Source organism: Geotrypetes seraphini, chromosome 12 (genome assembly GCF_902459505.1).
Source record: "Geotrypetes seraphini chromosome 12, aGeoSer1.1, whole genome shotgun sequence".
Classification (NCBI taxonomy): domain Eukaryota; kingdom Metazoa; phylum Chordata; class Amphibia; order Gymnophiona; family Dermophiidae; genus Geotrypetes; species Geotrypetes seraphini.
In genome coordinates, this window is record NC_047095.1 from 82144855 (window position 1) to 82172353 (window position 27499).

Sequence of the window (27499 nt, forward strand, 5' to 3'; positions counted from 1 at the left end):
GAGTGGGCTTCCGGATCGAACGCTCGTTCACCGCACGTTCACTACTTGTTCACCGCCCCGTTCTACCATTCACCGCTCCACGGGGCGGTGAATGGCCTTGTCCCCGAACTCGCGGTGACCTTTTTTTTTGGTCACCATTATGGCGGGTTACCCGCGGCTAGACGCGGGTAACAACCACCGTGTCATTCTCTAGAACAACCTGTCCCCTCTCAATCTCCTCTGTTTGAGGGAGAAAAGGCCCAGTTTCTCTAATCTTTCACTGTACGGCAACTCCTCCAGCCCCTTAACCATCTTAGTCGCTCTTCTCTGGACCCTTTTGAGTAGTACCGTGTCCTTCTTCATGTATGGCGACCAGTGCTGGATGCATTACTCCAGGTGAGAGCGCACCATGGCCGGTACAACGACATGATAACCTTCTCCGATCTGTTTGTGATCCCCTTCTTTAGCATTCTGTTCGGCCTTTTTGCCGCCGCCGCACATTGCATGGATGGCTTGATTGACTTGTCGATCATAACTCCCAAGTCTCTTTCCTTGGAGGTCTCTCCAAGTACCACCCTGGACGTCCTGTATTCATGCATGAGATTTTTGTTACCGACATGCATCACTTTACACTTATCCACGTTGAACCTCATCTGCCATGTTGATGCCCATTCCTCGAGCCTGATTATGTCACGTTGCAGATCTTTGCAATCCCCCTGTATCTTCACTACTCTGAATAACTTCGTATCATCCGCAAATTTAATCACCTCACTCATCGTACCAATGTCCAGATCGTCTATAAAGATGTTGAAAAGCATGGGTCCAAGCACTGAGCCCTGCGGCACCCCACTGGTGATGCTCCTCCAGTCCGAGTATTGTCCATTACTCCCACTCTCTGTTTTCTATGCTCCAGCCAGTTTTTAATCCATGTGAGTATTTCACCCTCAATTCCGTAGCTCACAATTTTCCGAAGTAGTCGTTCATGCAGAACCTTGTCAAACGCCTTCTGAAAATCCAGATATACAATGTCGACCGGGTCACCCTTGTCTATCTGCCTGTTTACTCCCTCAAAGAAGTGCAGCAAATTTGTCAAACACGATCTGCCTTTCTAAAACTGTGCTGATTGGTCCTCATCAGCCCGTGTGTGTCAAGGTGATCAATGATGCGGTCCTTTATCAGCGACTCTACCATCTTTCCCGGTACCAAAGTCAGACTCACCGGTCTGTAGTTTCACGGATCTCCCCTCGAATCTTTCTTGAATATTGGCGTAACATTTGCCACCTTCCAGTCTTCCGGAATCTTTCCCGATTTGATCGCCAGATTGGCTATTAGTTGAAGCAGTTCAGCTATGGTCCCTTTCAGCTCCTTGATGACCCTCAGATGGATGCCATCCGGTCCCAGGGAATTATCAATCTGTCTACACACTTCCTCTAGACAGACCCTCAATCCTATCAGCTTTCCGTCTTCGTTTCCAGCATATAGCCTGATGTTTGTTTTCCAGTATGCTGTGTAGATCTTCGGTAAATACAGACGCAAAAAAATGTGTTCAGTTTGTCGGGAAAAAATGTGGCTTAGTTTGTCCGCTAAATAATTCTGTTCCCCCTGAATGTAAACAGCTTTGAGGAAGATGTTATGAGGAATCACCCAATTCCAAATCTTTTGAGTCTTTTGACAGAGGAGAGATTTCTTTTCTCCTTGCTTGTTTATATAGTATATGGCCATATACTATATGATTGTCCATATGGACAAGGAGAAATTGATCTTGTAGAAGATGCTGAAAAGCCTTGAGAGCATTGAAAATCGCTCTGAGTTCCAACAGATTTATATGATGGCGTTGATCTTTGGCAGACCAGAGGCCTTGAGTTCGTAGGCCATCCAGGTGATCTCCCCAAGCATAGGTTGACGAATCCGTGGTGAGAACTTTCTGATGAGGAACATAAGACCAGTGGTCCATCGTGCCCAGCAGTCCACTCACACAGCGGCCCTTAGGTCAAAGATTAGTGCTGTAAATGAGTCCAACCTCGCCTGCACACGTTCTAGTTCAGCAGGTACTTGTCTAACTTTGTCTTGAATCCCTGGAGGCATGTGGAATAGCAATCCTCTGGAAAGATTGGAAGAGAGCTTCCACCACTGAAGCAATTGTCGAAGAGGTCACGGTAATGAGTTGCGAAAGTGGGTCAAGAGCCTGCGACTACTGAGTAGCCAGAGACCATTGAGGGAGCAAAAAGAGTCATATGGACTGTTGATGCCATGTGTCCCAGAAGAATCATCAAACGCCTTGCTGAGAGCGATTGAAGTTGAACCACTTGATGACAAAGTTGGATAAGGGTGTCCTGATGCTCCTGAAGCAGAAACGCCCTTTGAATTGTGTCGAGCAGAGCTCCTATAAACTTGAGTCTCTGAGATGGTTGAAGTTATGATTTGGGGAAATTGATCTCGAACCCCAAATTCTGAAGAAAGAGTATGGTCTGATTTGTTGCTAAGAGCACCCCTTGAGACGAAGGATTCTTGATGAGCCAGTCGTCCAGATAGGGAAAGACTTGAAAGCCCTGAGACATCAAGGCCGCTGCCACTACTACTAGGCACTTGGCGAAAACTCTGGGAAGACGATGCCAGGCTGAAAGGTAGAACCTTGTATTGATAGTGGTGGTGTTCCACTTGAAATCTGAGGAACTTCGGGATGCTAGATGAATCTAGAGAGCATAGCCAATCATTGCGATCCAAGAGGGGTTACAGAGATGCCAGAGACAACATTCAAAACTTTTCTTTGACAAGAAATTTGTTGAGAGCCCTGAGGTCTAATATTGGTCGAAGACCTCCCGTCGTCTTTGGGACAAGGAAGTAGCAGGAGTAAAAACCCCTTCTGCTGGTCCAGAGGAACCTTCTCGATGGCATTGAGAAGAATTAGGGAATCGATTTCCTGAAGAAGAAGGGGAGACTGGAGAGGGTTGGAAGCAGACTCTCTTGGAGGATGATCTGGAGGGATGGTAATAAAATGAAGAGAGTAACCCTCTAAAAATGATATTGAGAACCCAGAGGTCGGAGGTGATCAACTGCCAACGATGAAACTATGTTCTCGAATAACTGGTCAAAGAGACTGAGTGGATTTAGAGGGAGCAGACACCTGAGGTTTCTGACGGTGTTGCTGCCTTTGTTTCTTCTGTGGTGGCCTGGAAGTAGCAGATGGCTTTGTTGGAAAACGCCTCTGGTAGGAAGACAAGGGCTTATAGGGTCTGGTAGTGGATGGCTTGGGTTTAGGTTTAAGTAAGGAATCCGAAGACTTCATGGGCGGAGAGCTTTTGAGTGGCATTCTCAATTAAGTCCCCATAAAGTTCATCTCCAAGACAGGGAATATTGCCCAACCGGTCTTGAAGGTTAACATCTATATCAGCAATTCTTAGCCATGCCAGTCTCCTCATGGCTACAGACATAGAAGAAGCCCTGGAGGATAATTCAAAGGCATCATATGCAGACTGCACCATGTATTGTCTTAACTGAGTAAGGGTTCTAGTTATGTGTTGAAATTCTGTCTTCTGATGAGATGGAAAATATTTGTGAAATTTAGGCAGTTGTTTAACCAGGTGCTTCATATAACATGTGATGTAGAAGTTGTAGTTGACCCGATTTGCCAACATGGAGTTTTGGTATAGACATCTACCAAACCTGTCCATAGTACGTCCCTCTCGCCCTGAAGGAACTGAGGCATAAACTTTAGCGGGGGCAGACTTTTTTAGTGTGGACTTCACCAGAAAAGACTGATGAGACAGTTGGGATTTGTCAAATCCTGGACTGAGAATTATCCTGTAAAGAGTCCAACTTTCTAGGAGCAGCAGGGACAGAGAGAGGAGACTCCCTGTTTTTACGAAGTTTCCTTCAGGATTCCTTGCAAAGGAAGTTTGATAAATTTCGTAGGAGGATGTTTTATAATCCATAGTCTCCATAAACTCAGCAGAGTATTTGGGATCTGCTTCAAGCTTGATAGACAGGTCTTTACCCAATTGTCTAATGAAGCGAGTAAAAGAAAGTGCTCTATAGGAGATGGCTCTCTAGGAGGAGTCTTGTGAGGAGATTGCATCTCAGGAGAATCATAAGCTTCTATGGTTGACTGAGAAGCATCGATATTGGAATCAATATGAAGATCCGAGTCCACAAGAATTGATGGAGATCGATGCTGCTGCTTGGCACGGTACCGATCCGATGAAGAAGGCGATGCAGTATGTTTACGTTTTTCTGCAGGCTTAGGAGAGAGATATTTTGATTTGCAAGAACATTTGCTAGACTGAGAGCATCAAAGGGAAGAAGAGTGATGCCTCGAACTGGAACGGTGTCTGGATGTTCAGTGTTTTGAAGCAAGGCTAGATGATGACTTACATTGAGAGCCTTGGTGATGCATCAATGAAGCAGTAGTGGTACCGGCATCCCGTGTGGTGTGACATTCAGGTTGGGCCGGTACCAGCAGAGTTGGTGTTGGGCTAAGCAAAGGAAACATGTGCCCATTCTCTGCCCGAAAGAGAGCATCGGGCTTCTCTTGAAAAATGAGCACCAGTAATTGTGGCTTTTGTCGCCGGTACCAAAGGTGCTGCGATTCACTCCAGAGAGGATGACTCAGATGTTGATGCACTCCTTGATTGGGAAATGAGTCACATTAAGGGTCTTTGCTTGGCCGGCATGATTGGACTCGATGCCTTAGTGGCATGTGACCCTGACTGGGAAGCTGGTGGCTTTTTAGCTGGCTTACCAGAAGGGGCTATAGCCTGCAATGCAGGTGCATCGGACAATGGTGGTGTCTTCGATGTTGAGGGCTTGGATGTCAATTCATGAGATACCTCTGCTCCCTCCATGGTACCGAAGAACTTCTGCTGCTGTAGAATGTGGCTTTTAATGGAACGTTTTTAAAGGGTAGAATAGCGCGCACACAGGTCTCGATGCGATGTTCAGGGCCAAGGCACTGTGTACACCAGTTATTTGAGTGGATGATAGAAATCTTGTGTTGGCACCTGCCACACTTTTTTAAACTGGCTAACGAGCGGGATATGGAAGAGAAAACCGCCTCAGCCAAATCAAAACTCTAAGGCTGAGGTGAAAATGAAGGCCCTGCTGCCGAAACGCCCGAAGGCGAAAACCGGAAAGAAAAAATATATATATTTTTTTATTTTAAAGAATAAAAAACAAGAAAGAAATAAATGAAAGAAAAAATCAAATGCGTGAGTAGGAAGGCAAAGGCTAAAACGAAAAATGTTGTAAAGCATGACTTCATAGCTCTGCGGAAAACTAAGAACTGAGGAGTCATGCACCTACATTGGGCGGGAAGGTACTTACACATGCACGGTGCGATCAGTTGCAAACTTTCTATAGTTCTTAAAGTGCTGGTGCACTTGTATAGCTGTCTGTACTGGGGCTCCATAGATGACGTCACCCACATGTGAGAATATGCTGCCTGCTTGTCCTGGGATAATTGGTGCTACTGAAAGTGAAAACAACTGAATAAATATATGTTTTCTTTCTTGTGATCCACAGACAAATTGCAACTTGATGTGCAGCGATGAATATGGCCCTGAAACAAAGCGCTCTATGGCACAGCTCAATGAGAAGGAAACGCCCTTGGAATTGATTGAGGCTCTGCTCAAGTACATTGAGAGTCTGAATGTCACGGGAGCTGTGCTAGTTTTCTTGCCTGGCTGGAACCTGATCTATACAATGCAGAAATACTTAGAAATGAACCCCCACTTTGGTATAGAGTTCATGTTTTGCTTGTTTCTCTAATTTGGTTTCTCATGAATTTGCTAACAGCATAACAATTGATGCAAACAAAGTGATTTGTGGCCCCAGACTTGGCAGGTGTAAAAATCACCCAAAACACTGAGTGATCATTTTTTTTCGAATGGTGCTTCTGTTGCTGATCTAAACTTTATAGATGATTTATTTTTGTGTTTCAGGAAATCATAGATACCGTATTCTGCCACTGCATTCCCAGATCCCTCGTGAAGAGCAACGCAAAGTGTTTGATCCTGTACCTGATGGAGTCATTAAGGCAAGTCTTATTATGGTTTCCTTCCTATAAGCCAGTCACTGTTGTGCTTCCTTGAGCAAAGTTGTAATAATAATGTAGTATGGCTTTTGAGTTTCTGATTGATCAATGTGCACTGTTTGTTATGACCCAGATTAAGAATTTTTTGTATCTTTATGAAATTTTTTTCTGCTGCAAAGATGATCTAGAACTGCAGTCACTCTGCTGGTATCTTCTGAGTTCTTTGGTATTTTCAGATGACAAATATGCATGGATTAGACTCACACATTCACCTTGGAGATAGGATACAATAGATACCTTTAATATGATGCCAGCAGCATAATCAGCTCACACAGTTTCTGGTTACTCATGGCAATTTCTAGCTTCCCATACATGGGGATGGAACATGAAGGGTCTAGCTGGCAGAGATTTGTGGCAGTATCTCCACAATGCACAAGGATGGAATAGAAGAGCAAAACACTAAGGAAGAAGGAAAGAAAAAAAGCACTAAAGAAGTTCTAAGTTTATTACAATTTGATATACCGACCATCAAACAAATATCTAGATGGTTTACAATTATTAAAATTAGAGTTTAAAAAAATGCAAAAATAAAAATAAGGGAACATAAAAACCAGACAAAGACAAAGGTATTGACAAAGTAGATACAATAGGCACAGGGGGAGGGGTAGATTCAAAATTACATCGAATACAAAATAAAAGGGAGTTGAGAGGGGGAAGGGAGAGAATGAAAAGGAGAGGGGAGGGAGGTGTATAGTACAGTTATACTCTTGCTTTACCTAGCCCAAAACAGGGCAGAGCCTGGATAGAGCAGCCACTCGGATATGTAGACCCTGGCCGGTGTAATGTCCAGGTACACAGAAATTACTAATTTACTAACTGATTTGGGGGATAGGGAGTGGTAAAGGTCTCTGGCTGTGGCAGGAGGATTCAGAGACAAAGCAGTGCAAACATAAGCATACCAGATGAGAAAAACAGATGTGGCCAAAGGTAGGCCTTGGATACCTAGGGAGAGGCATCTGGAAAGTCCAATTCACAGCTTATCCCAGGACAAGCAGGCAGCATATTCTTAACGTATGGGTGACGTCACCGACGGAGCCCCGGTACGGACCTTTTTAACTAGAAAGTTCTAGTTGGCCGCACCGCGCATGCGCGAGTGCCTTCCCGCCCGACGGAGGAGTGCGTGGTCTCCAGTTTCTTCGTTTCCGCGGAGCGAAGAAGACGCATGTGGTTTCAACGGCCGTTGAACACTTCTTTTTTGCCTTCCCGCTCGCGTTATTTTTGATATTTTTCTACTTTTTCCCTTCGGGTTTCTGTTTTCTTTCTAATTGGTAAAAAAAAAAAAAAAAAAAAAAAAAAACACTTTGTTTTTTCCTTTATTTTTCAACCGGCCCCGGCGGGGCCTGTTGCCATCATACAAGCCTCCGGCTTTGATTTCGCGGAGGCCGTATTCCCCTTCATGCCCCCCCAGCCGGGTTTTAAGAAGTGCCAGCGGTGTGCACGCCCGATTTCCCTTTCGGACCCACACAACTGGTGCCTACAGTGCTTGGGTCCGGAACATCGGGCTGACACCTGCACCCGCTGCGCGACTCTCCAAAAACGCACACTTAAAAATAGACAAATCCAGCAGAATCTCCTCTTCGGCACCGGTTCTGCTATGGATCCGACCCCGACGTCGACGGCACCGCCGAAATCGGCACCGTCAACATCGACACCACCTGATCCTTCTGCGGGGTCGATAGCGCCAGGTAAGCCGGCTAAGAAGCCTTCCACTTCCCTCGAGCGCCCTCCAGCCACGGCGGTGACACCGATCCTTCCGACGTCCCGCAAGTCCCGTAAGCGCTCCGCTCCGATAACGGTGAGTGCCTCTTCATCGGCCTCCTCATCGCCGGAGCGTAGAGCAGCACCTATGGTACCGAAGAAAAGTAAAACGGTACCGGTGCCCCCATTGGAGGACCGTATCTCGGCCATCCTCCAGAACAAATTGCAGGAGCAGCTACAGCACCAGCTCCAGGAACTGCTTCCGACCCTGCTGGCACCACTCCTTCCGGTACCGGTCCGGCCCGAGCCTCGCACCACTCCGCCAGTGGCCAACCCCTCGGTACCGATGAACACTTCCATGCCGGTCTTATCTGCCCAGCCTACACTTCAGACTTGCGCGGCGGAGGACCCCTCCCGGCCCCGGGATCGACATCGATCGTCTCGGGACCGGGATCGGCACCACTCCTCCCGGGACAGAGATCGGCACCGATCTTCATCTCCCGGCACCGTATCCATGAGATCTGGCAAGTCCCTTTCTAAAACCCGCCATACTGAGCCGGCCATCAGGGACCCAGACTTATGGGAGCAGTCCCCACTCGGTACCGAGGAGGATGCCTCTTCCACTGATGAAGAACCCTCCATGGCTGAATCCACCTCCAAACCCGAGCAGTCCTCATTTACGAAATTCCTTCGGGAGATGTCTGCGGCTCTCTCCATCCCACTTGAGTCCGACTCAAAGAAGTCCCAGGCCTTTCTAGAAGCCTTGGACTTCGATCAACCCCCCAAGGAGTTTCTCAAACTACCCGTCCATGATATTCTACGGGAAACATTTTATAAAAATTTGGAGAATCCCCTTACTGTTCCAGGTGCCCCTAAGAAACTGGACAGTTTATACCGGGTCATCCCTATCCCGGGATTTGATAAACCCCAATTGCCACATGAGAGCCTCCTGGTAGAATCCACTCTCAAAAAATCTCATGGTTCCAGTGTCTATGCCTCCACCCCTCCTGGCAGAGAAGGTAAAACAATGGACAAATTTGGAAAGCGCCTGTACCAGAATGCCATGCTGGCTAGCAGAGCCAACAATTACTCATTTCATTTTTCTTTTTACATGAAATATCTGGTACAACAACTTTCTGCTCTGCAAAAGTATATCCCTGAACGCAAGGTTCCATTATTTCAGCAACAAATTTCCACCCTCCTTCAGCTTAGGAAATTCATGGTACGCTCAATCTATGACTCTTTCGAGCTCTCCTCCCGAGCCTCTGCTCTGGCAGTGGCCATGCGACGCCTTGCCTGGCTGAGGGTATCTGACCTTGATGTGAACCACCAAGACCGCCTTGCCAACGCGCCCTGTCTTGGTGATGAACTTTTTGGGGAGTCTCTGGATACCACGACACAAAAACTTTCGGCTCATGAGACGAGATGGGACACCCTCATTAAGCCTAAAAAGAAGACTCCGCCAACACGACCATACAGACCTCAGTCCTCTTACCAACGTCGTTTTTCTGCTAGGCCACTTAATCCTCCTCAACAGCAATCTCGTCGGCCTCGCCAACAACAACAACAACACTCTCAGGCTCGCTCGCAATCTCACCAGACGGCCAAGCCTCTCCCTCAAACTAAGCCTCCTCAGCCCTTTTGACTCCTTTCTCCAGGGCATAGCCAGTCTCCAACCCTCGCTGCCTCTGCCTCAACCTATCGGGGGCCGCCTCACCATCTTTCTACGACGCTGGGAGGCCATCACATCAGACCTGTGGGTTCTAAACATCATCCGTCACGGATACTCACTAAGGTTCCAGACTCTTCCTGCAGACCATCCTCCCATAGAGTCTGCTTCTCACTCCTCCCAAACTCCACTCCTCCTCAGGGAGGTCCAATCCCTCCTCCTTCTCAATGCCATCGAAGAAGTTCCACCAGACCAAAGAGGTCAGGGATTTTACTCCCGCTACTTCTTGGTACCCAAGAAAACAGGGGATCTTCGTCCTATCCTCGACCTCAGGAACCTCAACAAGTGTTTGGTCAAGGAAAAGTTCAGGATGCTCTCCCTTGCCACACTTTATCCTCTTCTGTCTCAACACGACTGGCTATGTTCCCTGGACCTCAAGGAGGCCTACACTCACATCCCAATCCATCAGGCTTCACGTCGCTACCTCCGATTCCAGATACTGAATCACCACTATCAGTACAAAGTGCTGCCCTTTGGTCTCGCATCATCACCCAGGGTGTTCACCAAGTGCCTGATTGTGGTAGCGGCCTGTCTCAGGTCCCACAACCTACAAGTGTTCCCCTACTTGGACGATTGGTTGGTGAAAGCAACAACCTCTCCACTTGTGCTGCAATCAACCCACCACACCATCTCTTTCCTCCATCTCTTGGGGTTCGAGATCAATTATCCCAAGTCGCATCTGCTTCCCACGCAGCGCCTTCAGTTCATCGGAGCACTTCTCGATACCAACTTCATGAGAGCGTTCCTTCCTGCCGACCGGCACTGGACACTGCTTCACCTCTGTCGACAGGTGCTCCTCCAACCATCCATCCCTGCTCGCCAGATGATGATTCTTCTGGGTCACATGGCCTCGACAGTCCATGTGGTTCCTCTGGCGCGACTCCATCTGAGGATACCGCAATGGACCCTCGCCAACCAATGGTCACAGACCAGGGATCCTCTTTCTCATCCCATCTCTGTGACATCGTCTCTTCAGCGATCTCTTCAATGGTGGTTGAACTCCTCAAATCTTTCCAGGGGCCTCCTTTTTCATCCACCCCCTCATTCCATGATCATCACCACAGATGCCTCCCCCTATGCATGGGGAGCTCACATAGGGGATCTACGCACCCAGGGACTCTGGACCCCTCAGGAGCGTCAACATCACATCAATTTCCTGGAACTCAGAGCCATGTTTTATGCTCTCAAGGCCTTCCAGCACCTTCTCTATCCTCAGGTTCTTCTCCTGTGCACGGACAACCAGGTTGCCATGTACTACATCAACAAGCAAGGCGGCACCGGATCTCGTCTCCTTTGTCAGGAGGCCCTCCGACTTTGGACCTGGGCCACAGCCCACAATCTTTATCTCAAAGCGGTCTATATCCAGGGCGAACAGAACTCCCTGGCCGACCAGCTCAGCCGCATCCTTCAACCTCACGAGTGGACCCTGGATCCTCCCACTCTCCACTCCATCTTTGCTCGCTGGGGCACTCCGCAGGTGGACCTCTTTGCAGCTCCGCACAACCATCAACTGCCCCAGTTCTGTTCCAGAATCTTCTCTCCACATCGTCTGGCCCCGGATGCATTCCTACTCGACTGGACGGATCGGTTCCTATATGCCTTCCCTCCACTTCCTCTGATGTTGCGGACCCTGTTCAAACTCCGCAAGGACAGGGCCACCATGATTCTCATCGCCCCTCGGTGGCCCAGACAACACTGGTTCTCCCTCCTGCTTCAACTCAGCTCCAGGGAGCCCATTCCTCTTCCTGTATTTCCTTCTCTGCTTACGCAGCAACATCAGTCTCTGCTACATCCCAATCTGTCTTCCCTCCACCTGACAGCTTGGTTTCTCTCGGGCTGACCTCTCCAGAAAACCTGTCTCAGCCTGTCCGTCGCATTTTGGATGCCTCCAGGAAACCCTCCACACTCCAATGTTACCATCAGAAATGGACCCGGTTCTCCTCTTGGTGCCTCCTGCATCATCACAATCCCACCTCATTGGCGGTGGAAACCGTACTGGACTATTTGCTCTCTCTGTCTAACGCTGGTCTCAAGTCTACCTCGATCAGAGTCCACCTCAGTGCCATCACTGCTTTTCACGAGCCTATCCTCGGAAAACCCCTCACGGCTCATCCTCTGGTTTCCCGGTTCATGAGAGGCCTCTTCAATATCAAACCACCTCTTCAGCCTCCCCCGGTCGTCTGGGACCTCAATGTGGTTTTGTCAGCCCTCATGAAACCTCCTTTTGAGCCTCTTGCTACTACCTCGCTCAAACTTCTCACATGGAAGGTGCTTTTCCTCATTGCCATCACCTCTGCCAGGAGGGTTAGTGAGCTACATGCACTGGTCGCCGATCCACCGTTCACTGTTTTTCACCATGACAAGGTGGTTCTGCGTACCCATCCTAAATTCCTTCCTAAGGTGGTTTCAGCTTTTCACCTCAACCAGTCCATCGTGCTACCTGTCTTCTTCCCAAAACCCCATTCTCATCCTGGGGAACAGGCTCTTCACACGCTGGATTGTAAGCGTGCCCTGGCGTACTACCTTGACCGTACCAGGGCTCACCGCTCCTCTCCTCAACTCTTTCTGACCTTCGATCCTAACCGTCTGGGTCACCCTGTATCTAAACGAACGCTGTCCAATTGGCTTGCTGCCTGTATTGCGTTCTGTTATGCTCGGGCCGGCCTGTCACTGGAAGGAGCTGTCACGGCCCATAAAGTCAGGGCTATGGCTGCTTCTGTGGCTTTCCTCCGTTCCACGCCTATTGAGGAAATCTGCAAGGCGGCCACTTGGTCTTCAGTTCACACATTCACTACTCACTACTGTCTGGATGCCTTCTCCAGACGGGATGGACACTTTGGTCAATCTGTGTTACAAAATTTATTTTCCTAATGGCCAACCATCCCTCCTCCCTCTCTGTTAGCTTAGAGGTCACCCATACGTTAAGAATATGCTGCCTGCTTGTCCTGGGATAAAGCACAGTTACTTACCGTAACAGGTGTTATCCAGGGACAGCAGGCAGATATTCTTACGACCCACCCACCTCCCCGGGTTGGCTTCTTAGCTGGCTTATCCTAACTGGAGACCACGCACTCCTCCGTCGGGCGGGAAGGCACTCGCGCATGCGCGGTGCGGCCAACTAGAACTTTCTAGTTAAAAAGGTCCGTACCGGGGCTCCGTCGGTGACGTCACCCATACGTTAAGAATATCTGCCTGCTGTCCCTGGATAACACCTGTTACGGTAAGTAACTGTGCTTTATGTAGGCCCAGTTTCCCCTAACAAAAGCTGGCTTGTTCCATTTTGCATCAAAGGGATAGATCTTTACAGAGAAAGATGGGAAGGGTGCACCTCTCAGAAGGGTAGTAAAGGATATGTCAATATAAGGGATAAAGGATAAATTTTCTGATTTTCTTACAGGTCATTTTATCTACCAACATAGCAGAAACCAGTATCACCATCAATGATGTTGTCTATGTCATTGATTCCTGCAAGTAAGTTTATGAAAGCTCTTTGAGAATACAAGAAAGTCCTTAAGAGAACATTTCATCTCATGGGTGCCCAATCAGGATTATAGAACATTTATAATTGCCTCCATAATTACCTATAGCATAGTACAGTTGTTAAGTTGTTCACATAGGTAGAAAGCATGACATTCTAAAGTCTCGGTTTAGTGGCCCATACATTAGTTTTTAATATGCCAATTGTGCCTGTCTGTTTCTCTTTCTAACCCAACTGCCCTGCCCCCTGCTCATTAACCTTAACCAAGTTTAAACAGTTAAAAAGTCTATTGTCTCTTCAAGGGGGAAGAAACTGGCAGCTATGCTCCAAATTATCTCACTCCCTGAACCTGAAGAATCCGATATTCCCCCTTCCCCTCATTCCCAAAAGACCTACTTCCACTGAAAATTTGGTGCAGCTTGGAACAGCTGAATCTAAGTTTTTTGTGGTTGGGGTTTTTTTTTTTTTTTTGGGGGGGGGAGAGGTGCAGTATGAGTAGATAAAAACCCAAATTGCAGCACGCACAGGCATTCAGTACAGAAATCTAGCAGAGGTTCCTGCACAGCCTTCAGAGTTGAAAATTAACTTCAGTTGACTTTAATTGGTCTTTATTGCTAATCGGGCACTTTTGATTTTTCCTTCTAGCGGTTTTTACAGTGAGCCCTTTTAGCAAGCTTAGAAAGTGCTTCAGACGTGCGGTTGATGCGTGAAGTGCTCAGGCCGCTGCAAAGGGGAATCATCGCCAGCTTCAGATGTCAACAAGTGGGGTTACCCTTCGCACGTGCACCACTCATCGACTGCAGGCAGTGGGGAAGCCTGGGCTTCCCCTACCGTCCACACAGGGATTTCCCCAGCTGCTGATGGTCAGGGAAATAAGGTTTCCCTTACTGCCAATAGTGCTGGGGACTCCCTTACTGCTGTAGCTGCTGCAGCCGGCTGGGTCTGTTCAGGCCTCTTTACCACTATAGGGCTCAGGGTAGATTTTTTTCGGTGGGCTTTTTGTTGTTTTTGGCAGGAAGCTCCGCCATTTTGCCTGTGGCCTCAGGTCTTAGACAAGAATAGGTTTTTAATACTTCTCCTGCTTATGCAGTGAGTGCTTCTTTGCTGCTGGGGAGGGAGTTGCCCTTGATTTTGTTTTAGCCATGTACAAGGCTTACAGGCGACTGGGGGTCCTGTTTCTTCCCCAGGGGTCTCTGTTTTTTTGAGGGGGCTTTTGCCGTCCACGTCTACCCCCTCAGCGTCGATTCCTGCCCAGGCCCCCCCGTCTTCATCCAAATGGCCACAGGTTTCATGGGATGAGGTTTTTTTAATTTGCTGACACATTTTCACCCAATGACGACTTGGATCCTTTGTTGAATCCCAAGATCCTTTCTGGGGGGAGGAGGAGGAGGGGGCACAGATAATGAGGATGTCTATTTTTCTGAGTTGCCAGTTGGTGAGGATTCTTTGGTGGTGTGCATTTTCACTGGGAAGAGCTACAGGAGCTTATTCAGGTTTCTTCAGTTTTGTGCTTTGAGGAGGAAGCAAAGGACTCCCCCTCCCCATCTGTGGTGCACCCCTTGCTTCAAGGGATCCGGTCGGCCTCCTGTTCTTTTCTAATGCGTCTGCCTTTTCCAAAAGAGGTGCAATGTGATCAAATATGTTCAAGATGGAAATGAGCTTAATTACTGTGTTCTGAATTATTTGAAGGCACCTAATTTCCTTAAGGTAATTCCTACAAGTAATCTGTTACAGTAGTCTAGTTTGGAAATCACTAGAGTGTTTAATGATTTGGGTTCCAGAAATTTTGATATAGAGTGGATCATTCGGAGTTTGAAGAAGCAAGATTTAACCATGCAGCTAATATGGTCGTAATGAGAGAGTTTGGTCTTTTCTTCATTCCTTTGTTCGACACTACCATGTGGACGTTCAGGCGCATTGGGACTCAGTGAGCATGTGCTTCTGACGGCCTTTTGAGGATTTCACCCATGATGGGTACTGCTTTGGTCCATCCAATCCATTTCTGTGTCAGTCTGGAGGGATCTAAAGAAGGAGAAATTAGGTTCTTACCTGCTAATTTTTTCTTTTAGTCCCTCCAGACCAGCACAGACGCCCACCCTGTCATTTTTATTCAGTGTCTTTGTGAAGAGTACGTTTTTTTCTGCGGTGTTTTTTTGTCGGGGTTGTTGGGAAGTTCAATAAGAGCAGTGGCGTTTGGTTCATCTTGCTTAGCTGACGAGCTTTGGGGATGTTTTTGAACTTTCTTCTAAAGAGCATAACCAGTATTTCTCAGCCTTCATCCCAGACTCATACCTATAGGGGGTTGACACCCATTATCATCAATGCTGGACCCTTATAACTTCAGATCACTAAGTCCTTCAAGTGGTGAGTCAGGGCTATGCCCTTCATTTGCAGGAAAGAGCTTTGCAACTTGTGGTACCCCAGAAGTGTAGCTCTTTGTTTCACTGTACAATCACAAACTTCCACTTTGTTTGAAACTCTAATTCCCAATCATCTGGAATTGGATGCTTTTCTCCTCAACTAGCGAAACAAGTTCCTTTATGCTTTCCCTTCAATTCCTCTACTTGGTAAAACTCTCCTCAAATTTCACCAAGAAATCACCACCATGATTCTAATAGCACCTCAGTGGCCACAAGAACCAAGATTCCCTCTCCATCTACAGCTCAGTGTTTGGGAACCCATCACACTTCATATCTTTCCTACCTTACTGACACAGAACGAAGGGTCTCTCCTCCATCTCAGTCTATGCTCATGGCTCTCACAGCATGGTATCTCTCTCTTGTTGCTTAAATGCCTTAGCAATATCTTTCCAGTGTCAGCCATCATTGAAGCCTCTAGAAAGCCATCTATTCAGTGCTGCTGTTTTTTTCAAATGGACTTATTTCTGGGGCAATAACATCAGAGTATGTCGTTTAATTCATGCTGATTTAACCCTAATATATTATGCCAATAAGGCTGAGTAAGATCAGCAGACAGGTGGTGGCTGTATGTGTGAAGAACATGGAGACTACTTCCATATCTGGTGAGGATATAAAACAGTTTATCCCAGGACAAGCAGGCAGCATATTCTTAACGCATGGGTGACGTCACCGACGGAGCCCCGGTACGGACCTTTTTAACTAGAAAGTTCTAGTTGGCCGCACCGCGCATGCGCGAGTGCCTTCCCGCCCGACGGAGGAGTGTGTGGTCCCCAGTTTCTTCGTTTCCGCGGAGCGAAGAAGACGCATGTGTTTTCAACGGCCGTTGAAAAACTAATTTTTGCCTTCCCGCTCGCGTATTTTCTCACTTGTTTCCTATTTTTCTTATTGGATTCCCTTTATTTTTGTTTAAAAAAAAAAAAAAAAAAAAACTCGTCGAGTTTTCATTATTTTTTCAGGCCGGCCCAGCCGGGGCCTGTTGCCACCATTCTGGCCTCCGGATTTGATTTTGCGGAGGCCGTGTTTCCCTTCATGCCCCCTCAACCAGGTTTTAAGAAGTGCCAGCGGTGTGCACGCCCGATCTCCCTCACTCACCCACACAATTGGTGCCTCCAGTGCTTGGGTCCAGAGCATCGGGCTGACACCTGCACCCGCTGTGCTACGCTTAAAAAGCGTACTTTGAAAAATCGGCAGATCCAGCAAAATATTTTGTTTGGTACCGGATCTGCCATGGAACCGACTGCGACGTCGATGGCACCACAAAAGTCGGCACCGACGACATCGACACCACCGGACCCTTCCTCGGGTTCGTTGGGCCCAGGTAAGCCGGCTAAGAAGCCTCCCACTTCCCTTGAGCGCCCTCCTGCCACGTTTGCGACACCGGCCCTCCCGGCTCCGCACCGGCCCTGCAAACGCTCCGTTCCGATCTTGGGGAGTGCCTCATCATCGGCCTCCTCATCGCCGGAGCGTAGAGCGGCACCTATAGTACCGAAGAAGAAAAAAGCGGTACCGGTGCCTCCCCTGGACGACCACATCGCGGCCATACTCCAAACACAGTTACAGGAGCAGCTGCAACAACAGCTCCAACAACTGTTGCCGGCGTTGCTGGCACCGCACCTTCCGGTACGAGACCGGTACGAGCCTCACACTGTCCCATTGGTGTCGACCCCCTCGGTACCGATTAATACTTCCATGCCGGTGCTCTTGGCAGAAACACCTACAGTACATACCCGTGATGTTGCCGACCCTGTCCGGTCCCAGGAACGACATCGGTCTTCCTCACCCGGTACCGCCTCGATGCGCTCAGGCAAATCTCTTTCAAAGACCTGCCATGCCGAGCCCTCCACACCGATGTCCAAACGTACGCACCCCGACGTTAGGGACCCAGACTTGTGGGAAGACTCCCCTCACGGTACCGAGGAGGACACTTCATCAACCGATGAAGAACCCTCCATGACCGACACCGTCTCAAAACCAGAGCAATCCTCTTTCTCCAAATTCCTTAGGGAGATGTCAGCAGCTCTTTCCATTCCCTTAGAGTCCGACTCTAAAAAGTCTCAGGCTTTCCTTGATGCCCTCGACTTTGAGCAACCTCCCAAAAAATTTCTGAAGTTGCCCGTCCACGACATCTTACGGAAACTTTCTATAAAAACTGGGAAGCTCCCCTCACGGTTCCTGGAGCCCCTCGTAAATTGGATAGCTTGTACCGGGTTATTCCAATCCCAGGGTTTGACAAACCTCAATTGCCCCACGAGTCCCTCCTGGTGGAATCTACTTTGAAAAAATCTCAGGGTTCCAGTGTATATGCCTCCACCCCTCCTGGCAGAGAGGGAAAATCCATGGATAAATTTAGTAAGCGCCTTTTCCAAAATGCCATGTTAGCCAATAGAGCCAACAACTACACCTTCCACTTCTCCTACATGAAGCATCTGGTGCACCAGCTCTCCTCCTTACAGAAATATCTTCCTGAACGTAAGGTCCCTCTTTTCCAGCAACATATTTCCAGCCTCCTCCAACTCAGGAAATTCATGGTTCGCTCCATCTATGACTCATTTGAGCTGACCTCTCGCGCATCTGCCATGGCGATGGCCATGCGCCGTTTGGCATGGCTGAGAGTCTCTGACCTAGACATTAACCACCAGGACCGCCTGGCTAACGCACCTTGTCTGGGTGATGAACTCTTCGGAGAGTCCCTGGACTCAACAACCCAGAAACTCTCAGCACATGAGACCAGGTGGGACACTCTGATTAAGCCTAAAAAGAAGACTCCACCTGCTCGCACCTATAGACAGCAGTCTTCCTACCAGCGCAGGTTCTCGGCCAGACCTCTCAACCCGCCTCAACAGCAGCCGCGCCGACCTCAGCAACAACATCAAACTCAGGCTCGCTCTCAGTCTCACCAACCTGCCAAGCCTCTACCTCCGTCAAAACCATCTCAGCCCTTTTGACTCTTGTCTCCAGGGCATAGCCAGTCTCCCAACATCATTGCCTCTTCCTCAGCCTATCGGAGGTCGCCTCCAACTCTTCCTCAGCCGTTGGGAGGTCATCACATCAGACCAATGGGTCCTCAACATCATTCGCCACGGCTACTCTCTCAACTTCCAGACTCTTCCACCAGACAATCCTCCCGTAGAGTCTGCTTCTCACTCCTCCCAAACCCCCCTCCTCCTGAGGGAGGTCCAATCCCTCCTTCTTCTCAATGCCATCGAAGAGGTGCCTCCGGACCAATGGGGTCAGGAATTCTACTCCCGCTACTTCCTGGTTCCCAAGAAGACAGGAGACCTCCGCCCCATCCTCGATCTCAGGGTCCTCAACAAGTGTCTGGTCAAAGAGAAGTTCAGAATGCTCTCCCTGGCCATGCTTTACCCTCTTCTCTCTCAACACGACTGGCTATGTTCCCTAGACCTCAAAGAGGCCTACACTCACATTCCAATCCATCTGACTTCACGTCGCTACCTCCGATTTCAGGTACAGCACCGCCACTATCAGTACAAAGTGCTACCCTTTGGTCTCGCATCATCACCCAGAGTGTTCACAAAGTGCCTTATTGTGGTGGCGGCCTTCCTCAGGTCTCACAACCTCCAGGTGTTCCCGTACTTGGACGATTGGTTGGTGAAAGCTCCTACGTCTCCGCTTGTGCTGCAAGCCACACAACACACCATCTCTTTCCTCCATCTCCTGGGGTTCGAGATCAACTACCCCAAGTCGCATCTGCTTCCCACACAGCGACTTCAATTCATTGGAGCAGTTCTGGACACCACTCTGATGAGGGCGTTTCTTCCCGCTGACCGACAACGGACCTTGCTCCATCTCTGTCGTCAGGTGCTCCTTCATCACTACATCCCAGCTCGGCAGATGATGGTCCTCCTAGGCCACATGACCTCGACGGTCCATGTACTTCCTCTGGCACGACTCCACCTCAGGACACCTCAGTGGACTCTAGCCAACCAATGGTCACAGACCACGGATCCTCTTTCTCATCCCATCTTTGTGACATCGTCTCTTCAGCAATCTCTTCAATGGTGGTTGAACTCCTCCAATCTTTCCAGGGGTCTACTCTTTCATCTACCCCCTCACTCCTTGATCATAACCACGGATGCCTCCCCCTATGCGTGGGGAGCTCACCTGGGAGATCTACGCACCCAGGGACTCTGGACCCCTCAGGAGCGTCAACATCACATCAATTTCCTGGAACTCAGAGCCATGTTCTATGCTCTCAAGGCCTTCCAGCACCTTCTCTGCCCTCAGGTTCTTCTCCTGTGCACAGACAATCAAGTCGCCATGTACTACATAAACAAGCAAGGCGGCACCGGATCTCGCCTCCTCTGTCAGGAGGCTCTCCGCATCTGGACCTGGGTCACGGACCACAGTCTCTTCCTCAAGGCTGTCTACATCCAGAACTCCCTGGCCGACAATCTCAGCCGCATCCTTCAACCTCACAAGTGGACTCTGGACCCTCCAACACTCCGCTCCATCTTTGCTCGCTGGGGCACTCCACTGGTGGACCTCTTTGCAGCTCCTCACAACCATCAGCTGCCCCAGTTCTGCTCCAGACTCTTCTCTCCTCACCGTCTGGCCCCGGATGCATTCCTGCTCGACTGGACGGATCGGTTCCTCTATGCCTTTCCTCCACTCCCTCTGATGTTGCGGACGTTATACAAACTCCGCAGGGACAGGGCCACCATGATTCTCATCGCTCCTCGGTGGCCTCACCAACACTGGTTCTCCCTCCTGCTTCAGCTCAGCTCCAGGGAGCCCATTCCTCTTCCTGTGTTTCCTACTCTACTTACACAGCAGCATCAGTCTCTACTACATCCCAATCTGTTTTCGCTCCACCTGACAGCTTGGTTTCTCTCGGGCTGACCTCTCCAGAGAATCAGTCTCAGCCTGTCCGTCGCATTTTGGATGCCTCCAGGAAACCGGCCACTCTCCAATGTTACCATCAGAAGTGGACCCGGTTTTCCTCTTGGTGTCTCCTGCATCATCACGATCCCACCTCATTGGCGGTGGAAACTGTACTGGACTATTTGCTTTCTCTGTCCGATGCTGGCCTCAAGTCTACCTCAATCAGAGTCCACCTCAGTGCCATCACTGCGTTTCAAGAGCCTATCCTTGGAAAACCTCTCACGGCTCATCCTCTGGTTTCCCGGTTCATGAGAGGCCTCTTCAATGTCAAACCACCTCTGAAGCCTCCTCCTGTCGTCTGGGACCTGAATGTGGTTTTATCAGCCCTCATGAAACCTCCTTTTGAGCCTCTTGCCACAACTTCGCTCAAACTTCTAACATGGAAGGTGCTTTTCCTCATTGCCATCACCTCTGCCAGGAGGGTTAGTGAGCTGCATGCACTGGTCGCCGATCCACCGTTCACTGTTTTTCACCATGACAAGGTGGTTCTGCGTACCCATCCTAAATTCCTTCCCAAGGTGGTCTCGGCTTTTCACCTCAACCAGTCCATTGTGTTGCCTGTCTTTTTCCCTAAACCCCATTCTCATCCTGGGGAACAGGCGTTGCACACGCTGGATTGTAAGCGTGCCCTTGCATACTACCTTGACCGTACCAGGGCTCACCGCTCGTCTCCTCAGCTCTTTCTGGCCTTCGATCCTAACCGTCTAGGTCGTCCTGTCTCTAAACGGACGCTTTCCAACTGGCTTGCTGCCTGTATTGCGTTCTGTTATGCTCGGGCCGGTCTCTCACTGGAAGGTGCTGTCACGGCCCACAGGGTCAGAGCTATGGCTGCTTCTGTGGCTTTCCTCCGTTCCACGCCCATCGAGGATATCTGCAAGGCTGCCACTTGGTCCTCAGTTCACACGTTCACTACTCACTACTGTCTGGATGCCTTCTCCAGACGGGATGGACACTTCGGCCAATCTGTGTTACAAAATTTATTTTCCTAATGGCCAACCATCCCTCCTCCCTCTCTGTTAGCTTGGAGGTCACCCATGCGTTAAGAATATGCTGCCTGCTTGTCCTGGGATAAAGCACAGTTACTTACCGTAACAGGTGTTATCCAGGGACAGCAGGCAGATATTCTTACGTCCCACCCTCCTCCCCGGGTTGGCTTCTTAGCTGGCTTATCTTAACTGGGGACCACGCACTCCTCCGTCGGGCGGGAAGGCACTCGCGCATGCGCAGTGCGGCCAACTAGAACTTTCTAGTTAAAAAGGTCCGTACCGGGGCTCCGTCGGTGACGTCACCCATGCGTTAAGAATATCTGCCTGCTGTCCCTGGATAACACCTGTTACGGTAAGTAACTGTGCTTTATGGCTCTCAAATGAGGATGCACTGGTTTCAGTGGTGACCAAGACATTGGGGGACGGGGTACTTCTCTTAAAAGATCAACAGGATTAGTGGATGGAGGTGCTGCTGAAGCAGTCTTTCAAAGTAACAGTACATGCCCTAGAAACAACAGTGGTATGGGCTTTGTGGCCTCATCCTTTTTTCAGTGGGCAGAACAGCTTCTGGAGATTACTGTCTGGGAGAACTTCAGAAATGTCCTTGAAAGTGTTGCAGCTAGACATTTGTCCATTTATTAACTCATTTAATAATCTGCACTATTTACTAAAAGGAAAACAGAAGTACACAACACAAATAATACCTAGTACATATTTTAACACACTAAAACAGAATTAATAAATATGTATAGGCCAAAAGGTAAATAAAATGGACATAGTCTTATTGCGGACACCTGGTAAAACCTCATATGGGCCTTAGATAAGACCATGGCTCTTTCAGTGATTGCATGTTTTCTATGGCTCAGAAGCTGGTCAGCAGATGTGACTTCAAAGGCCCATCTCCACAAACTTTCCTTCTTGGGAAATTGCAGTTTGGTGCAGATTTGGATAAATAATATTATCCCAGGACAAGCAGGCAGCATATTCTTGACTGATGGGTGACGGCACCGACGGAGCCCCGGTACGGACAATTTTAGAGTGATTGCACTCTAAGAACTTGGAAAGTTCTAGCAGGCCGCACCCGCACGCGCGAGTGCCTTCCCGCCCAACGGATGCGCACGGTCCCCAGTTTCTTAGTTTCCGCGGAGCTAAGAAGACGCACCTTTTCAACGGCTGTTGAAAAGATTTTTTCCGAACGCCTTCCCGCTCGCGAAAACCTTTCAGGAAATTGTATTTCCTTTCTTTTATTATTTTATTGTTTTTTAAAAAAAAAACAAAAAACTTTTTCTTTTTCTTTTCTTCGGTTTTGCCCCAGCGGGGCCTGTTGCCACCATCGAGGCCTCAGCCTTCGATTTGGCAGAAGCCGTTTTTCCTTTCATGCCCCCCCCCAGCCTGGGTTTAAGAAGTGCCAGCGGTGTGCATGGCCTATTTCTCTCACAGACCCGCACAACTGGTGCTTACAGTGCCTGGGTCCCGAGCATAAGGCTTCCACCTGCACCCGCTGTGCCACATTGAAAAAACGAACGTTAAAAATCCGTCAAATTCAACAACCGTTACTTTTCGGTGCCGATATGTCTGACCCTGCGACACCGGCATCAGCCCCAACTCTGTCGGCACCCACCTCTTCGACACCGCGCCACACCGCGCCGGCATCGCAATACTCAGGAAGCCGGCTAAGAAGCCTTCCCCGCTGGAGCGTCCTCCGGTCTCAGTGGCAGCGAGCCCAGTCCTGTCGACTGCGAGGCGGAAGCGCTCCACCCCTATTGAGGTGAGTCCCTCGACCTCGGGCTCCTCATCCTCGGGGCGATACCGGTGCCTTCTCTGGTCGGGCGCATTGCAGCCGTCCTACAGGTGCAACTTAAAGAGCAGTTGCAACAGCTCCTTCCTGCTCTATTGGCACCGAACCTTCCAGTCCCAGTCCGGTCTGAGCCGCCGGTATCTCTTTCAGTGATTGCATGTTTTCTATGGCTCAGAAGCTGGTCAGCAGATGTTACTTCAAAGGCCCATCTCCACAAACTTTCCTTCTTGGGAAATTGCAGTTTGGTGCAGACTTGGATAAATAATAAAATGAAGGGATGTAAGGTACCAAAACATCTGATAGCTTTTTATCGCTATCAGCAAGAGGCCTTAGATCAGGAGGTATTGCCCAGATATAGCAAACAGTATGCAGCAGAATAGGCGTTTGCTCAGAGGTCTGCAGATGCGGGTGTGGGGCTGCACATTGAGGCTTTGGAGGCCCATACTCCAGCAACTCGATTGGTATCCAACTAAGTCATACCCAAAATGTTACACAGTGGAATTGGCTCATCCTCTACTCTGCATTTTCTTGGGATCCCCTTGTCAGTCCTTGTTGAAAGCTTGTGTCAAGGCAGTGCTAGAAAGACTATTGCAACTAAAGCAGTTGTCCCAGTTTCTTCAGCAGAATGAGGAACAGGAAAGTATTCAATATACTTCATAGTGCCCAAGGAAGAAGTTGCTTACTGTCCAATTTTGGATCTCTGGTGAATAAACGGGGCTCTCTGAATTCCAGAGTTCTAAATGGAAAGATTGATGTTGTTAATAGTGGTGGTCCATCAGGGAGAGTTCCTAATGTTTCTGGACCTGGCAGAAGCATGGTTGCATTTCCTATTTGGGAGGATCACCAGAATTACCTCTGCTTTTGTGCTACTGGGAAAGCATTTTCAGTTTCAAGTTCCTATTCATGTTAGTCATAGAGCCAAGGATGTTTTCCAAAGTAATGGTTGTAGTAGTAGTGATTGTCTTGCAGACGATGAGTCTTGGTGCACCCTGTTTAGAGGGTTGAATGATCAAGTGATATTGAACAAGGTGTCGTCAGACCAGATGATACAGTTCCTCCAATACGCAGTACTCCAGATGCGGGCGCACCATCGCCCGATACAACGGCAGGATAACTTCTTTCGTTCTGGCTATAATACCTTTCTTGATAATACCTAGCATTCTATTCACCTTCTTAGAGGCCGCTGCGCATTGTGCCAACGGCTTCATTGTCTTGTCCACTATTGCCCCCAAGTCCTTTTCTAGGGTATTTTCACCCATTACCAGCCCTCCCATCGTATAGCTGTACTTCGGGTTACTGTTTCCTACATGCAAGACTTTACATTTCGCTACATTAAACTTCATCTGCCATCTCGTCGCCCACTCTCCTAGTATGTCCTGGTCCCTTTGTAAATCTTCACAGTCCTCTTTAGTCCTAACACCAAACTATTTAGTGGAATTAGGACTAAAGAGGTCTGCGAAGATTTACAAAGGGACCTGGACAAACTAGGAGAGTGGGTGACGAGATGGCAGAAAGTTCTAGCTAGGCCGCATTGCGCGTGCGTGAGTGCCTTTCCACCCGACGGAGGCGCGTGGTCCCCAGTTTCTTAGTTTCCGCGGAGCTAAGTAGACGCGTGTTTTTCAACGGCCTTTGAAATCCCTGTGCTTGCCTTCCCGCTCGCGTTTTTTTTTTCTTCGGAATATTTTTCCTTTTATTTCTACTTCTTTTTTCTTAAAAAACAAAACATAACAAAACTTTCGTTTTTTCAGTTTTTTCGGGTTTGCCCCGGCGGGGCCTGTTGTAATCATCGAGCCCTCCGCTTTCGATTTAGCGGAGGCTGTGTTCACCTTCATGCCCCCTCAGCCTGGGTTCAAGAAGTGCCAGCGGTGTGCGTGGCCCATCTCCTTGACCGACCCACACAATTGGTGTTTGCAGTGCTTGGGTCCAGATCACAAGGCTTCCACCTGCACCCGTTGTGCTACTTTAAAGAAGCGCACTTTAAAAAACAGGCAGCTTCAACAAAAAATCCTTTTCGGTGCCACGATGACTGATGCATCGGCACCAGCGTCGACACCTTCTCAGCCGGCGTCCACTTCATTGATACCGTGTGACACCGCTCCGGCGTTGCACCCTACAGGTAAGCCGGCTAAGAAGCCTTCCTCCCTGGAGCGTCCTCCGATCGCTGTGGCAGAGAGTCCAGTCCTGCTGACCTCGAGGCGCCCCCGTAAACGCTCCGCCCCTATAGAGGTGAGTGCATCCTCCTCGGCATCCTCATCCTCTGAGCGTCGAGCGGCACCGCAGGTACTGCAGAAAAAGAAAGCGATACCGGTGCCTTCTTTGGATGACCGCATTGCGGCTGTCCTTCAAGTCCAAATTAAAGAGCAGTTGCAGCAACTCCTTCCTGCTCTGTTGGCACCGAACCTTCCAGTCCCGGTCCGGTCTGAGCCACCGGTACCGACCGTGGAACAACCCCTATTGTCGGCTTCCACTCTGTCGGTACCGGTCCATTCGGCCTCCTCGGCTTCCATGCTGGTACTTGCCCCGGAACCGAGAGGTCTTCATAGGGCTGTCCAGACATCTGAACCATTGCTTATGTCTGCTCATTCCCGACATCAGCAGTCTTTAACCTCTCCAGATACCGCTTCCTTGCGGTCCGGAAAATCGGCATGTAAGACCCGACATATTGACCCCTCGACACCGGACTCTCGGGGTCAGGGTTCCCAGGTAAGAGATCCTGATCTCTGGGATGACTCTGAAGAGCCCTTACTTTCTGAGGATGAGGTTTCTTCGGGGGAGGAGGATCCCTCTCTACAAGATCCTTCCTCTAAACTGGACCATTCCTCCTTTACATCCTTTCTAAAGGAGATGTGTGACTCTCTTTCCATTACTTTGGAGGCTGAATCCAAGAAATCTAAGGCATTCCTGGAGGCTTTGGACTTCGATCAGCCTCCAAAGGAATTTCTTAAATTAACCCTCCATGATATTTTGAGGGAGACCTTCTATAAAAATCTCGAAACTCCCTTGACTATCCCTGGAGCCCCTCGCAAATTGGATTCTTTATACAAAGTTATCCCAATTCCAGGATTTGACAAACCCCAACTCCCGCATGAATCTTTATAGGTTGAGTCTACTCTCAAAAAGTCTGCGGGCGCTAGTGTCTATGCCTCGGTCCCTCCTGGCAGAGAGGGGAAGGCCATGGATAAATTTGGCAAGCGATTATACCAGAACGTCATGCTTGCCAATAGATCCGGTAATTATGCTTTTCATTTCTCATTTTATTTGAAACACCTCATTCAGCAACTGGCTTCCTTCGAAAAATACTTACCTGACCGAAAACTTTCTGCTTTTCGCCATTGTTCTTCCAGTCTCTTGCAGCTCAGAAAATTCATGGTTCGTTCAATATATGACACTTTTGAACTCACCTCGAGAGCTACAGTGATGGCTGTTGCCATGCGCCGTCTGGCTTGGCTCAGGGTCTCTGAGCTTGATATTAACCATCAGGATCGCCTCGCCAATGCTCCGTGCCTTGGAGATGAATTATTTGGTGATTATCTCGATTCCACCACACAAAAATTGTCAGCACATGAGACTCGCTGGGACATTCTTCTTAAAAACAAGAAGAAGCCTCCGCCCGTCCGGGCATTTCTACAACAATCTGCCTACTAGCGCCGCTATTCGGCTAGACCAGGGGTGTCAAAGTCCCTCCTCGAGGGCCGTAATCCAGTCGGGTTTTCAGGATTTCCCCAATGAATATGCATTGAAAGCAGTGCATGCACATAGATCTTATGCATATTCATTGGGGAAATCCTGAAAACCCGACTGGATTCCGGCCCTCGAGGACCGACTTTGACACCTGTGGGCTAGACCCTTACCTTCTGCTCCTCAGCAGCCTAGGCGCCCCCGTCAACAACAGCGCCAACAACCTCGTGCACAGCAGCAACAACCAGTAAAGCCTCCTACACAGCCAAAATCCTAGGAGAGTGGGCGACGAGATGGCAGATGAAGTTTAATGTAGAGAAATGTAAAGTCTTGCATGTAGGAAACAGTAACCCGAAGTACAGCTATACGATGGGAGGGCTGGTAATGGGTGAAAGTACCCTAGAAAAGGACTTGGGGGGGTAATAGTGGACAAGACAATGAAGCCGTCAGCACAGTGCTCATCAGCCTCTAAGAAGGCGAATAGAGTGCTAGGTATTATCGAGAAAGGTATTACAGCTAGAACGAAAGAAGTTATCCTGCCATTGTATCGGACATCTGGAGTACTGCGTCCAGTATTGGTCACCGTACCGTAAGAAGGACTCGAGAGGGTTCAGAAAAAAGCAACATGACTGATAAAAGGTATGGAAAACCTTTCATATGCTGAAAGATTAGAGAAACTGGGCTCTTTTCCCTGGAAAAGCGGAGACTTAGAGGGGACATGATAGAGACAAGATCATGAAGGG

The 27499-nt window shown here is 49.0% G+C and overlaps 1 protein-coding gene across 2 annotated transcripts in view; it reads left to right on the forward strand.

Moving 5' to 3' along the window:
- DHX9 (DExH-box helicase 9) overlaps window positions 1–27499 on the forward strand; it is a 287744-nt gene that overhangs the window by 134401 nt on the left and 125844 nt on the right. For both annotated transcript variants that reach the window (XM_033916167.1, XM_033916168.1), the window contains 3 exons: window positions 5497–5710; window positions 5916–6010; window positions 12892–12965. In XM_033916167.1, the coding sequence (XP_033772058.1) occupies window positions 5497–5710; window positions 5916–6010; window positions 12892–12965 (383 nt within the window). The remainder of the gene's footprint in view (window positions 1–5496; window positions 5711–5915; window positions 6011–12891; window positions 12966–27499) is intronic.